Source organism: Vicugna pacos, chromosome 16, assembly GCF_048564905.1.
Source record: "Vicugna pacos chromosome 16, VicPac4, whole genome shotgun sequence".
NCBI lineage: Eukaryota > Metazoa > Chordata > Mammalia > Artiodactyla > Camelidae > Vicugna > Vicugna pacos.
The window spans coordinates 37,289,454-37,304,605 of record NC_133002.1 but is presented as its reverse complement, the minus strand read 5'-3'; the positions used below and the strand labels follow the sequence as shown (position 1 = coordinate 37,304,605).

Genomic DNA, 15,152 nt, shown 5'->3' with positions numbered 1-15,152 from the left:
TGTTTCTCACCCTCCTATTTCACAATTACTCCAGCAAGACAAACTGGAGACACTCAACTCCTGGTAACAGTCATCCAGTTCAAAGAGCAGAAAAGGAAAGTGATCTATCAAACACACGTGGACTTCAAACTCAAGGAGGAGCCAGAAAGCTTAAGGAACAAAAATACATATCTAGCTGCTGACCAGGCTCCTCAGCTTAAAGTAACAGTCCTTCTAAATGCTTTCTGAAAAGATTTCTGCAATGAAAAAGCCAGAAGCCTGATCAAAACAACTAAAACATCACACATAACCAGGACAATGCACAATCTTTGCTTTTTAGAGCAACAAGTGGAAAGCTGAGATGTCCAACAACCCTGAAATCATGAGACAGTTTTCAATCAGGCACATAAATAACATTCATGCAGCATCACTCCTCTTGGGGATCTTACTCTCTGTCCTTGATACCAAACAATTAAGTCTACGGATACCGTCAGGTCTAGGAACTGCCACTTGCACAGCACAGTAAAAGGACTCACCTCACAGAAGAGGGTAAGCTTGTCATCAGGGAGAAGCCCGTTGGCCTCATCTAAGAGAAAATCTCTACGGATGAATTTCTTGAATCCCCAGTCTTTGCCTTGCACAAATCTATATGCCCGTTGACTCTCTGGGGTTAAAAAAAAAAAGTTGTATTTAGGGTTACTCAAAAAACCAGACCAAATTTACAACATGTCAGTGTATAAAGTTGCTAGATGTGAAAATAGAGTCAAACAAAGATAGCATTTACCCATAGCTTTGGTTTCTTCTCCCTTGGCATTCAGGATAGAGAATTTGAATTTTGCTCGAACTTCACTCTTTGGACAGCTGACCAGTAACAGGTAAAGTGACAGGTAATCTTTGCTTTCTTCATCTAGCCCTTTTGGGTTTACCCGCAAACACCTACCCGAAACAGGAAAAAAAATGTCGAAAGCATCCATGTTTGTAGGCTTGAGAAATGACAGGTGGGAACTAGAACATCAGAATCGAGAGAGGGAGATGTTTACAAAAAACAAAAACCCAGGCCCCATACCAGGAGATTCTGATTCAGTAAATGACTACTCTGGAAATCACAGTTCTAGAGCAAACTGAGGCACCTTTTAAAAAGTAAACAACAAAAAGGGTTATCCTAGAATCTGACAACACATCCCTTGTATCTCTGCCTCTTTCCTCATAATCTCCCAAATCACTCTTTTTCTCCCTAAAATACTTTACCATTCAGCCTAGACTTAGTCTACTCTAATCCTCAGTCTCAGGAAAGGCAGCCCCTTATTTTGCTAGGACTGTAGCAGAAGAAAAAAAAGTCGATGAGCCTTTCAATACCACTTTGGGAGATAAAAAGAGTTCTAGAGAAATATGTGAACAGTAAATAATCTTTTATAGATATGTTATCAATCTGGCAATAATATTCTAAGATTAAAATAAAGGAGGCAGTATGGAGGAAGCAGAGACAAAAGTAAACCCCCATTACACAGGGTAGCGTTCCAAGCTAGACTTCTCAATAGAGGCAGAGATGCCAATCTGTTACCAATGGATCAAAACAAAATTCAGACGGAATAGGTTCAACTGAGTTAAGTTGTAAATGTCATTAGCTGAACTGCATGTGGTTCAGACACTGCTTCTACCACGTGTAATACATAGGCCGTATGTATCCTTAGGCCTTGCCAGTGTTACGGCACCTCTCTCAAACAGGTGGCCCAATTCAGTGCTTCTTTAGGAAGTGCATATGCCACATACCTCGCTGTACGTTGTGCTGAAGATATGGATTTAAAAACAATGCCTAAGAATAAGCCTCCTCTCAGAACCTAGTGGTACACTGCTTAATGTACGTGGCCAAGAAATACTAAATGACTGGAGAATTGCTAAACTCTTCAGTGGGTCATCAGAGGTCAAAAACAGTGGTTCACAGACACGCATTCTGGTCTTTGCGTGAGCACATGGTTGTATTCTTCACTGCCTTCTCTCCTCAGGAGATCACATGGTTTGGATGGGGTTGACACCTACTACCAGATCCTATTGCCCTTGCCACAGGGATCAACTGAGGGAACCTATACCTAAACCAATCAGGGCATGTATGACATACTCTTGGCCACACAATTAGTTCAAAGAAAGTTCAAACACTTTTGTTGGATGGTAGTGGGTTATGCCCATTGCTACTGACAGTCATTCTTCAATCACAAGAGAAGCTAGACTTGAGATGTTAAACAGTGTGGAGAGCTGGGCAGAGCATAGACAGATGGGGTCCTCAATCTAACCACTGGCCTACTGGATCAAATTCTCTCCAAACCCAGCCACACCCTGGGCGCTCCAGTTACATAAGTAAATAAATCTCCTTCATTGTTTAAAAACAGATAACCTAAAAGTCAAGAGATTCTTACATTAAAATCTAGATTTCTTGCTTTTCTTGAAAAGTGAGAAAATCTGGCAATGGTTAGCATTTATTTACACATAGCTAAAGTCAGCTGGAGGTGAGCAGACACCACATCTTTTAGAAGGACGCTCACTAGTCCCAGTTTGCCAAGTGGTCAACACTCACACCAGGTGTGGGTATTATTTACAACACTGGCCCTCTTCACTTGTTTACATTACCCTACAGCCATTTGAGTTTGCTGATCCCTGATATACTCATCAAATTCAACAAATATGCAGTAAGTTTGTCTATTACGTATCAGACACTGAGGAGTACATTAAGAACAAAACAAAGTCCCTGCCATCAATGAGCTTACATTCTAGTCAGTCTCCTGGGAAACCAAGAACAACAGGCAACTTGCAGAAAAATGTTTAGAGCTAGATGTTTTCTTCCTCACCATTTCAGTTTATCATTGGCTCCTGACGAAAAGGTTGAACTTTTAATGACTTCACCCATTTCCTCCCGGCAAAAGCTAAAGTTATTGATGGTCCACATGTAGGAGAATTTCACTACCTTGATCTGTTGATAGAAAACCAGGAAGCAATTAAATAGGAAGTGGGGAACCTGGAAAACAGGCTGGAGTTCAGAAAATCCCTCCCTCTCTCTGCATGATCTCACAGGGAGACAGCACTACTTGGCCAGCATGTAGGCCCAGCCTTTTCTGTCCCTCATCCACATTTTAAGAAATCTCACAGTGACCAACTGATTTTATAACTTTTCTCAACTTCTGAGAAACACTGGATGAAAAGTGAGAAAACATGGACAAGGCTGGCAAAGCAGATGACTAAGCCATACCTAAAATGAACCTCTGTTCAATGTTTGATGATTTAGATGTTGATGCCACAGCCTAGGGTTGGAAATCTCAGACTTGGTTTCCCCTGGAGTTTCCCAGCAGAGGAACACACTTCCAACAAGGGGGATGTAGGTGGGTCTAGTTTCAAAGACTCCCCCCTTTCAACCTCTAGTGAAAAACAGCAGCCGAGGGCACTCAGATTCTTTGTGGATACCCAAGGAATGGAAAGCTGACTAGTACTTTATCTCTTTGTCAAGCATATCCCAGAGAAAGAAGGAAACCCAGTGTAGAAAAGAAATCTGATTCCTTTCATCTACCCAAATCCTCCCAGGATACACCTACCTGTGTGTAGCACCAACTCTCAGCTACAGGACCACTCGACATTTCTGCCGGAGGTGGAGGACTTGGAACCCTTGACATCGCCAGTTTGAAGGTTAAACAAGATTTCCAAAGTCAGGGGACAAAGACTTCTGTTCTCTCTTCACCCTGGTTGACCCAAGAAGCAAGAGGATTTCATTAGATTAATGGTATACTATCCTACTACTTCCATGTGACCTTCCAGAGACTGGAAACTTTGTCTCCAGCGTGGAATGCTCTACTCTTATGATTCAAATGGCTCCTCAGTATTCAATGTTCACCTCAGAGTGGATAACCTAACCTAAAGCTGTCTCCTCCTCACAATATCACCCTATTTTAATCTACATAATACTAGTTAATATTATCTTACCAAGTGAATTTACTCAAAGGGTACTTAAAGTAAATCCATGAAAAGGCTTCCTAAAGAGGAGACCATGGTGAATATCGCATACGACTTCACCACTGGCTTCTTCCCTAGGGGTACAAATACTTCACTCCGAAAGGAAAATGACCTTGTTACCTTTTCAACTACTGTCTCATCTTCTCCTACACTTCAGTGCAAACTTATTATTAAGAGTAGTCTTCTATTCCTCAACCCACTGGTAGCTGCTCTCTGGAAGGGCAACACTTACCCCTTTCTTAGATGTAGCATTAAAGATCTCTCCCCATTTACACTTCGTCAGTATCTGATTTTCCAGATTCTTTGCCTTGCTTTCTCTGTTTTCTGATCATTCCTCAACCTCTTTTACTGGATTCTCTTCTTTCATTGTTGTTCCTATGGTTTAATCTTCAATCATTTTCTTAATCTACATTCTCTTTTGCAGTAATTTTATCCACAATAGCATCAAATTTCTGCCGCTATACACGTTCCCCAAATCTCTAACTTTGACTTCTCTCATAAGCCTCAGACCATTTTCAAATAACTGCTATACGTCTCAACAGGGTGTCCCGGTAGCAAATCAAATCCAACTCAAAATTCTCCCCTCCAAGGCCTTTCTAAACATAAAAGCCATTCAAAATATTGGTGAATTTGGTTACAACTTTTAAGTACCATGAACAAAGTAAGAAACAAACTGAAAAAAAAAAGCATGCAATGTATGGCAGAGATAATTTTATTAATATATGAATTGACATATAAATTGTGTCTATAAAATAAATAAGAAGGTGAACTACCCTATAAAAATATCAGTCATAAATAAGGAAATAAAATAGCTCTAAAACATTTTACACCTGCGAGACGAGCAAGAAAAAAAATCAACCATACCATTATGTGGATGTAGGAACTCCATATACTGCTGGTAAGACTGTAAGTTAGTAAGTATATTTTGGATAGGAGTTTGCCACATCTAATAAAGTTGAACATATGTACACGCAAGACTCAGTAATCCTACTTGTAACTATACATGCACTAGAACAGTGGTCCTCAAACTTCAGGTGCAGCAGGATCACCTGTTAAACAGATTGCTGGGGCCCCAGAGTTTTTGATTCAGAGGTTTGGAATGGGCCCCCAAATTTGCATTTCTAACAAGTTCCCAGGTGACTCTGATGTGCTGGTTCTGGAACATTTTGAAACCATTGCCCTAGAAAAACTACATGGGCACAAGCAGACACAGGCAAGGTCGTTCAATGTGGCATTGTTACAAACAAAAAATCCCATTAGGAGGGAAATAGATAACTAAATTGGGTTATTTCCATATAATGAAAAACATTTCAGGATTTAAAATTAATGAACTAGATCTACAGCACCAAAGAGATGAGATCAAACACAATGCTAATGAAAAAAAAGTTTTGGAATGTCATGTGCAGTACATCATTTACGTAAATTTATGGTTTATATATTATTTACAGATGTATGCATAGAGTACTAAGTGAAAAAAATCACTGACAAGCTATGTATCAGATTCATGACTGGAGAGCAAAAAAGAATAAAGCTGGGAAAAGAACATGAGACATTTCAAGTTGACCTCATGTTTGTTTTAAAATTAGGATGACCTGAAGCCAGTATGACAATACAAATGTCTATTAGTTTGAAATGACAACTATGTTAGTGTATACTACTCTTTGTACTGTTCTACTTTATTTTTAAAATATATTTTACTAATTGTAGGAAAAGTGTAAGGATGTACTTATTCCATTCTATCACACATTGTCTGGTTTATAGTATACAAGGGAGAAATTCTTTCCTGAACACCTGGTTTGCTTTCAGCTATGGACAGACAATATGAATCTTGTAATTGATCATGTTGCCCTCTCCGCTTGGCTACTTGGAGGCAAATCTGTGACCCAACTCTTGAAACTATAGGCTCATATACTCATTCTATATGCGAATATTCTACACAGACTCATATGATCATTCTATTATGGTTTTATTATTTTCTTAACATTGTTATTCACTGTTTTAATTATGGACAGACAATATGAATCTTGTAATTGATCATGTTGCCCTCTCCGCTTGGCTACTTGGAGGCAAATCTGTGACCCAACTCTTGAAACTATAGGCTCATATACTCATTCTATATGCGAATATTCTACACAGACTCATATGATCATTCTATTATGGTTTTATTATTTTCTTAACATTGTTATTCACTGTTTTAATTCCCTCAATTGTTTATTTTACTTTTTGATATGTTAAGCATTTCTGGAAAGTGCCTCAAATCCTTTGTAGAAAGAGGTAAAAATAAATAAAAACAACAACAAAAATCACTCAACTCACACATTCACTGGCCACTTAAGTCATAAGCATGGAGGAAGATTAAGGATATAGTTGCACCCTCACAGAGTAATACCATGGGTATTACCAGAGCCCCCATTGGTTTTAAACATTACCCTACATGCATTTATAATTAAAGCATCCCATGCAATCACAGATGAAGTTAACAATCTTATAAATATGATGTGCTATTTCACTTAAGCTAGCAAACTAAGCACTGTAACAGCATTTAGGCTTCCCTGGTTTGTGCAATTCAGGATTCCACGATAATATCAAGAAAAGAGCCCTGTGACTGACGTGGGCTTACATTTGATGGAAAACACATTCTCACAGAACTGTTTATTTGTCTAGTAGTGAGTAAATGTAGCTTAGGCAGTTTTACAAATCCCAGTTACCATTACTGCCAGGAGGGGCCAGAATGAAATTTCAAAATTCCTAATGAAAACTTCCTTTTGGGCAGGTTGGCAATGAAGATGTAAATTTTGCATGTTAGTTAGGAGCATAAAACTTGACTCTGCAGGTATGAGGTGCAGGCTCAGCTCTACACTGATCGATCTTAAAATACTAATTTGAGTTTATTTTGAAGTTTAAAAAAATACTTCAAATTTACCCCACAATTAACAATTTAAGAATTCTCTAGGCCTAAGATATAACTTTGGTCTTAGTCATTCTCCCCTATCTTTTTTGCTTCTTACTTATTTTGTAGCCAAGTCTTTTTTTTTTTAATAATATCACCCATCTTTCAATTTTTAAAAAATGTCCAACCCAGCATCCAGTAGAACTGGAGAATCAGCTTTAGACTCTGAGGAGCTCTAATCACACAATCTGCTGAGAGGGAAATTGAGTAGGATAGCACAAGCCTAATTAATTTCACTCATAGCAGGCACCATGGGCAAAGTGTTCATCAGCAAGGTAGCCTGGTGTTACATGAACTCTCCAGCACTTCATGCCAAATGCCGCAGATGCCCAGTAGAAAAACAATTTCAGAAAAGAAGAGGTCTATTTGAGGGTCATGACTTGAGAACTTTGTAGGAGACAAGTAGCACCGAAATATACTGTTCCTGGCTTCAAACAAGATCATCCAAATTCTCTAATGAGAAATTTATTTTCCAAAGCTTAGCAAACTTCCCAGTCTGCTGACAACTCTGAGGCTGAACATATCTGTTACATACCACCATTTATTTCCCTAGTCACTCTATTAAATCCTGACTGTGAGGCTATACCTCTTCTGAGTCACACCAAGAAATATACTTCAAAGTATATGTCAACTGTAATACTGCTCAATTTCCAGCAAAGGTAGTAGTATCAGTTATCAACTAATAGTAATCTCTAACAGAAAGCTTCACAGTAGATATTATGGGACCATGAAGCTGTTAATCATTTTTGACAAGAGATTCAAGTCCATCAACATGATTTCTAAGTAGAATATTAAACTTTGGAAAGTAGACAGAAGGAAGAAAGAGAATGTACTAATACTGCCATGATGCAAAGATAATGCTTCCAATTGAAGCTACAGAATGTATTTCTTTTCTACCTTATTTTACACTTAGGAACACTTCCATTGACTCCAGTAGACTTTAAGGAGCTTCAACTATTCTTTCTTGTACTCCCTTACCACCTAGCACAGGCTGCCTAGAACAGGGCATTCAGCAAAAATACTTTGATGACTGAAACATTTACCCAGTTGCATTCAAGTTCATTAACTTTTCTGCTTGTTTCTTTCACATATCTCTAAAAGAGCCCTTTGAACAGTGCTAAATGCATTAGATTTGCAAATGTAATGAAAATCATTCATTTGTTCTTTTGGATGGGTTACACACAAAGCCCAAAACCCCGAGCCTGGCACTCTCAAGTATCAGCTCTGGTAAAAGTGAATCTTTCATCCAGTTATCAAGTATATCTTCATTCTACAAGGGGAGAAAGACTGGTTATTACTTCTTTCATTCTGAAAACATAAATCAGTAATTTGAACTAACCTCTTACATAATCAGGATACTTTCAGGCTAGAAGATGAATTCCCTGTATATTAGAGAGAAATGTCCCGATATTTTAACCTACTGTATATGCAGACAGGCTAGAACACTCTCTGGAAAGGGTCATATAGACAGCGTGTGCATTTCTTTAATCTTTCTTTTATTCCTTATAAGCATTCCTCCATCTTTAATCTAATCCGTTCATACAGAGAATGAAAATAAAAAATCAACAACTGACACAGTCATATCACATATATGATATCAACGAGTTAGCCTTATATCCATCAAGTCTTTAAATTACAGGATAAAACTGTGGACATATCACATTGAACCATGAAATTGTCTTGTAGGCCAAAGACAGTCAAAAATAGGCAATTTATGTGGTTTAACATAGTACACACACATATACGAGCTATGGCTGGGAACATGGCTTCTTGCCAAAGAATGGTTTGCTAGGGACTTTTTAAAAGCCTATAACATTTTTTTCTCTTGGTTTAAAGCCTTGTACAGTTTCCAAGTAAGGAAAAATCCCAATCTTGTAACTATTTTAAACCTGAGAGACGTCTGCATTTTCTAAAACAGGAGATGCCAAAAAGACTGTTGACAAAAGACAAAAAAAAAAAAAAAAACCAACCTATAGAAAGACTTAGGTATATCCACTTCTGAGAAACTTCTGTGACTTCAAAAGAGCGTTTGTATTTCTCCTGTTACAGTGTCCTTAATCATATACAGCCCAAGAGGTAACAACTTCTTTCTCACTATCCCAAGGACAGATTATTATAGGTCACACTGACTTCCTCTGTTGCAAGGTTTGAATGACTTTTGAATATTTGTTATGGGTAAATTTTTTGCAGTTCCAGTCTAACAAAACACTAAGTGTATTTTTTTTTGTTTAATTTAGAGACACTTCTGAAAATGAAACTAAGGGCAATCAAGAGCAACCTCAATCAGCAAAGGAAAGATTGGGGTATCCCATGTCCCTTGTCAGGTTCATGTTTGGTAAAATTTACAAGCTAAAGATTTAAAAAATTGAGATATAACTGACATGCAACACTGTTATTTTTTTAAAAAATTCTTTAACAGAGGAATTTAGAATTGAGTGAATCTAAAGATTAAGAAGAACAAAATCAACAGCCAAACAGAAAAATAGGCAAAGGACTGTCAATGGTTTACAGACACAGAAGTAGTAATTGTTCTTAAATACGTGAAAACAAGTTCAACTCTCATTCATAATAAGACAAATGCAAATTAAACCACATATTAATTCACCCAGTGAATTGGCAAAGATTAAAATGCTTGATAACACTTACCCAGGGTAAGGAGAACATTTCTGATTAGAGTATAAATTGTTATAAACTCCATGAAGGGAAATGCATATCAGAATGAATAAGAAATGCATACACCCTTTGAGCCAACAATTCCACGTCTAGAAATTTACCCTATGGATACATATAATATGACAAATATAAGAGGTTTTCACTGTGGCACTATTTGTAATCAGGAAAAAACAATGGAAATAACCTAAAAGTCCATCAACAGAGTAAATTATGGTAAAGACAATAATAAGAATCTATAAAAAAGGAAAGTGGAAGAGGCAAAAATATTTATTTCTATGTATATGTGCAGGTCTAAAATATCTCTGTAAAGTTACACAAGACTCAAGGGACACTGGTTACTTCCAAGGAAGGAAACCGGGTACTTGGGTGGGAAAGAGAATTTCCATTGTGTTCCCTTTTGTACTTATTGAATTTTGAACCACATGAATATATTACCTTTTCAAATAATAAATTAAAATATTTTAAAAGGAATTAGCAGCCTTCACAATTAATTTTTCTAAGTTATGAGATGGCTTATAAATCAGACCCCTATGAGAAGCCAGACAGGAATTCTTCAGTGGCTTCTACTGCTATCCAAATAAAATCAACTTCTGTCATGACTGCCAAAGTCTCAGTGCACCTCCCTGACCTCATCTAACACCCTGCTCAATCACCACGTGTTAGTCACTCAGCCTTTAATTCTATCTGGTAAACACATCAGGCTCTTTCCTCAGCCTGGAAAGCTCCTTTTTCTCTCAGATATTTTCATAGCTGGCTCCTTCTTGTCATTTAGGTGTCCTTTCAAGTGTAATTTCCTCAGAGAGGTCCTCCCTGACCACCTGATCTGAAGTAGTCTCCACTTTTAGCCTGTCTCTTTTATCCCATTACTCTATTTTAATTTCTTTTTTATCACCACTAGTGAAATTATCTTGTTTTTATATTTTCACTTGTCTACTGTCTTCCCCACTAGAAGTTAAGCACAATGGGAAAACAGCATCCCCCTGTGCCTAAAATGGCACATCATAATAGGCACTCAGTAAATATTTGTTCAATGAAATTGCTGCTGACTAACCAGACTCACTGTCTTTGGGGATCGTATTTTTCCTTTAATGAGCTCCAGTTAAAAGGTTAAAGTTTGGGAGTTGCTGAATGAATAACAGCTATAGGAAATTCAGGCATATTTTCAAAACAACAAAATATTTTAAAAAGAAAACTATCAGTTCATCTCCAATTTTAAAGAACTCATTTAATACATTCCAAAACTATATTCCTTTTTTGATTTAAAGAAAAAAAAAATTCAAGAAAAGCTGGGAGAAAAGAGAAACCTACAGGGCTAAATGGGAAGTTCCTGAACCCACAAGACAACAGTAATACAAGCACATCCTGGAAGTACCATCAGAGAGGCTAGACCTCTAAGTTATTTCAAGTCGAATGCTATATAATAAAATTCTAATACACTGATAAAAATGAGGCAGATCCGTAGCATTTACTTAGATTTGACCTATAATTTTCATATTTGACACAAGGTTTGATTCCCTTAAAATTGACACGTAGAGAAAAGATAATTAACATTAAATAGATACACATGTAAACATGTGTACAGATACAGATACAGAGACAGAGAGACAGACATACCTTTAAAACATGTCTAGACACATAACCAAGTTTTTTCTATACCAAGCGAAGATGTAGAACAAATTTTCTGCCATAGCTGAATGTTTATCTAATTAAGAGTTCAATTGTTCCTACTACTGTTGTATGTAAGGAAAACTTAGAAGAAACTACTACATAAAAGGAAAACTCAGAAACAAGTATAGTATTACATATGCACATCAGTACCTTTAAGATTTTCCCAGTTTACAGATTTCTTAGGCAGCACAGACTCTGAAATGATTGTAAGGATTAGATACGCTTTTGTACATAAAAAGGCTATTTTTTCCTCCTCCTCAATCTAAGTGTTATAACAGAGTTTTATAGAAATAGGCTGGCTAGTAAGCCAAAGTCAAAATGCAGATGAACAAGAAGGCACATGAAAGAATCTCAAGTTGTGGAAAGTAGAGGAATAAACAACAGAATGCTCCCACTGACTCCCAAACCTCAGCGTGTGCTGGCTGTTGACAGCCTTACTGCCCTTCTCTATAGGTTATAAATAACTTCAAAGTGTCCTTGTCCCCAGGGAGACCTTAGCAGCCAGCTCAAAGGTTAAAATATGGAATAGTTCTCATTCTGGATGCAACTTTTCTAATTAACAACAACAAAATACCAAAGAACAGAAAAACTCATTGCCAATTTCAGTTAAGGGCTAGGGCATCATTCCCTCCCCCTAAAAACTAGCCATTATGTAAGAGCTGTTGATATGGACATATTAGCATAATTCTCTACCCCCAAAATATGTCCAGGAAGAACACACTCTGCTCCAAACGTAGTCTGTCCTGGAAAAGGGTAGGTGTCACTCAACAGCCTTGTAGGACTAAATCTCCTTAGACCTTAAAAAGACTTATTGAGCTTTCGTTGTGCTTCTCAATTTAGGCACAAATGACGTAACAACATCGAAGGAAAAAATTCCTGTCTCCACTTGGATGAAAGATCCTGCAGAATAAACCATGGATGCAACAAGTACAGGTTTCACAAGGTCTGGGTTATTTTCATCAGGTGATGGGCTGCTGTTGTTAATTACTAATCCCCTGCTAGGAAAAAAATAAATCAGCCAAACAAAGAAACAACCAAACTCCTCCAACTGCTTTAAAAAAAAAGGCAGATAGGGTTTATCAGGTTAAGCTTCTCCACACATCACTTTCAAAATCCATCATTGGGGGAAGTCTCAAATGGAACGACATGAATCCAAATCAGCAAACAAATCTGATTATAAAGGGGCTATTTCACTTCAAAGTGGATCTCAGTTCCAAAGGAAAACACCTTCAGAAATGAAGTTAGATAGGCAGAACCAAAAAATCAGCAACTTCTCTCTTTTCACAAATTATAATAATGTGTTGACTCCACTGAATGGCTTGAGCAAAAATCTCTAGGGCCACAAAGAGCAAACTTAGGAAAGATGAAGATTTTAACACATCCCACATGTTATCAAAGATTTCTCCTCTAGGGTGAGAAAATTTATTCTAAAACAAGAGCTGGAACAGAATTTTAAAAAAGAAGAAGGAAGAGGAGGAGGAAGAGGGGAAAAAACCTTATGGCTACGAAGATCCTATTTATTATATAATTATATTCCCAAAGCTGTTTTGAGATTTGAGAGGTTATAGTTTTTCACCTTCTCCCCTCAACTACAACTATGAAGAATCTTATAAAATCTGAACAGTAAACAGATGAAAAGCTTGGCCATAATACAATTTAAGCATGTCCAATTTGCAAGGAATTCAAAAACAGAAGAGTCATTTCATGAAACAAATAGGAAGAAGTTGCATAACCCCACAGGGTCCTCTGGCCTTTACAGAAGCCAAACTCAGCACACAGTTCTCTTTGGTCATCGATGCTTTAGTCAAGTCATGTAAAAATATTTCTTGTTTATACAATCTGGCTACAGAAAGGGTCCAAGAAACGCCTATCAAAGAAGAAATTTTAAACTGGCCTTAGGGTATACAAGTTGGAATAAGTTCATTAACTTAGAAGCTGAAAAGACCCATCTACTCCAGGGGATTTGGCCCACAACAAGGGTAGCCAATTCTCTTCGGCATTAACTACCACGTACTATCTAGCAGCACGTAGAATTCAGTGTTCTCTGGAGACACCTTTTGAGAGACACCTAGAGTTCCCGCTAACTATGAAAGAGAGATCAAGGCATATGTATGCTTTAATCTTCTCCTTTAGGTATGGTGTAGAGAAATCTGATGACTGTTTACATGGACCCATATTCCTTACCTAGAAACCACCTGCAGAAAATAAATTCTCCCTTCTTTCAAAATTATTAAAAATAAGCTAATTTCTATGTTAATGTTAAGGTTCCAACTATACTAAATGGAACAAAGGATGGGCCGGAAGTTCTCAGTTTTAAGTGTTCATTCCAAAATTCATGACGCAAGGAAAAAGTAAAACCACACAGGCAGACAAAACAGGGGAAAGTTTGCCAAGAATGTCTGTCTTAACACAACTTCCTGGCTCCTCATGATTTGTGTCAGGATATAAAAGATTAAAATGCAATAACACCTATTTTACCCAATAAAACTGTGTAAAAACATACATAAGCATTTGAGGCAAGAATCTCATACCACAAAGCAAAACTTTTAAGATGCTAGACAGAATGATAGAAAGATTTACCTAAGTTACCCATAGAGAGATAGCTCAAGGTACATACACAAAGGTAATCTACTCAGAATCAAACTCCTTTTACATAAAGTAAAATGAAGCCCAGGAGTTGCGTTAAGGCATCTCCTTTAATAAACTATAATTTTGATTTCCCTGATTTCTAGGGAGAAAAATAATCTTACTCTAATCTAAGGTCTCCAGATCATGTATTAACAACCACTGATTAAAAATTTAAATCTCAACAACTTTTCTCCTCTCCATCATTAGTGGAAAGCCTTATCCTATGTACAGTAGCCACCAGAGAAGATCTGAATAAATAATTCTGGTCTGTTCCAGGACAGAATATTTAGAATAAAACCTCTTTTGAAATCATTTATGAAGAATGTTTCTTTAACAGTGACTATAATGCTCATTATTTTAAAAAAAATTGAAAAAACAACTTATATGCTTATCTCATAAGACTTCTAACGTTACATACTATTTGCACTGAAACGGAACAGTAGATTGCACTCAAGATGTGCATTTTTTAAAGTCATGGTAAATATTTCTATGCATTTCATTCCACTTCCGTCCTTATGATCTTAAACTATGTTTAAAATAAAACTATGTAAAAACTCACCAAGTCAGTAGGAAGACTCTAATTTGTCTTGTCTAACAGGAAATCTCTGTTGGAAATAGAGATGGTGAATCAGACTTAACTAGATTCTGAATCTCATACAAATCGTTACTTACTTTGGCCATTTCTAAAAAAGGGAAAATCTTACTAAAGCAGGTGATACATTTACTAGGATTTACTAGTCAAAATTACCATTCTTATATCTCATGTCTAGTTCTGGGTGCTCTATTTTTTAGTCATCTCTCAAAAAGACTGTATTTAGAAATTAAAGTCAGAAAAATTCAAGCTAATTCCTCTAATTAACTGACCTATGAGTACAGCAAAAATTAAATAAGTGGCCTGCCCTGTATCAACATTTACAAGAGGGGAGTGATCACTTTTGTCAGCTAATTCACAAAATGTTGAAAGAATTACCATAAAAATTTTAGGTAAAATACCCTTTATAAAAAGTGCTCTGTGGGTCAGTTACACTAAAGCAAGACACATTTAAACAAAGCCATGTATCCTATGGTTTTAATAAATAGCTTCCACACTGAGGTTGCTGCTGAAGACTGGTGAGATATTTTAGCTACCACCACCACCCTAAATAATCTACCGTAACCTACAAAGCGACTCAAAACAGAAAAGGGACAGGAGTCGTTGCATGGCTTCTAGGAGCATAACCTAGGCAGAAAACTCTGGTGCTATCTTCCCCTCTGTGGGAAA

General features: G+C 37.1%; 1 protein-coding gene across 5 annotated transcripts in view; it reads right to left on the bottom strand.

Moving 5' to 3' along the window:
* The window catches only part of SPOP (speckle type BTB/POZ protein), a 63,382-nt gene that overhangs the window by 15,910 nt on the left and 32,320 nt on the right, over positions 1-15,152 (bottom strand). For 3 of the 5 annotated variants that reach the window (XM_015251470.3, XM_006218637.4, XM_072938903.1), the window contains 5 exons: positions 14,451-14,496; positions 3,558-3,701; positions 2,820-2,941; positions 764-915; positions 516-643 (listed from right to left, as the gene is read on the bottom strand). In XM_015251470.3, the coding sequence (XP_015106956.1) occupies positions 516-643; positions 764-915; positions 2,820-2,941; positions 3,558-3,635 (480 nt within the window). In that variant the 5' untranslated portion in view covers positions 3,636-3,701; positions 14,451-14,496. The remainder of the gene's footprint in view (positions 1-515; positions 644-763; positions 916-2,819; positions 2,942-3,557; positions 3,702-14,450; positions 14,497-15,152) is intronic. The other 2 variants (XM_006218638.4, XM_072938904.1) reach the window with 2 other exon arrangements.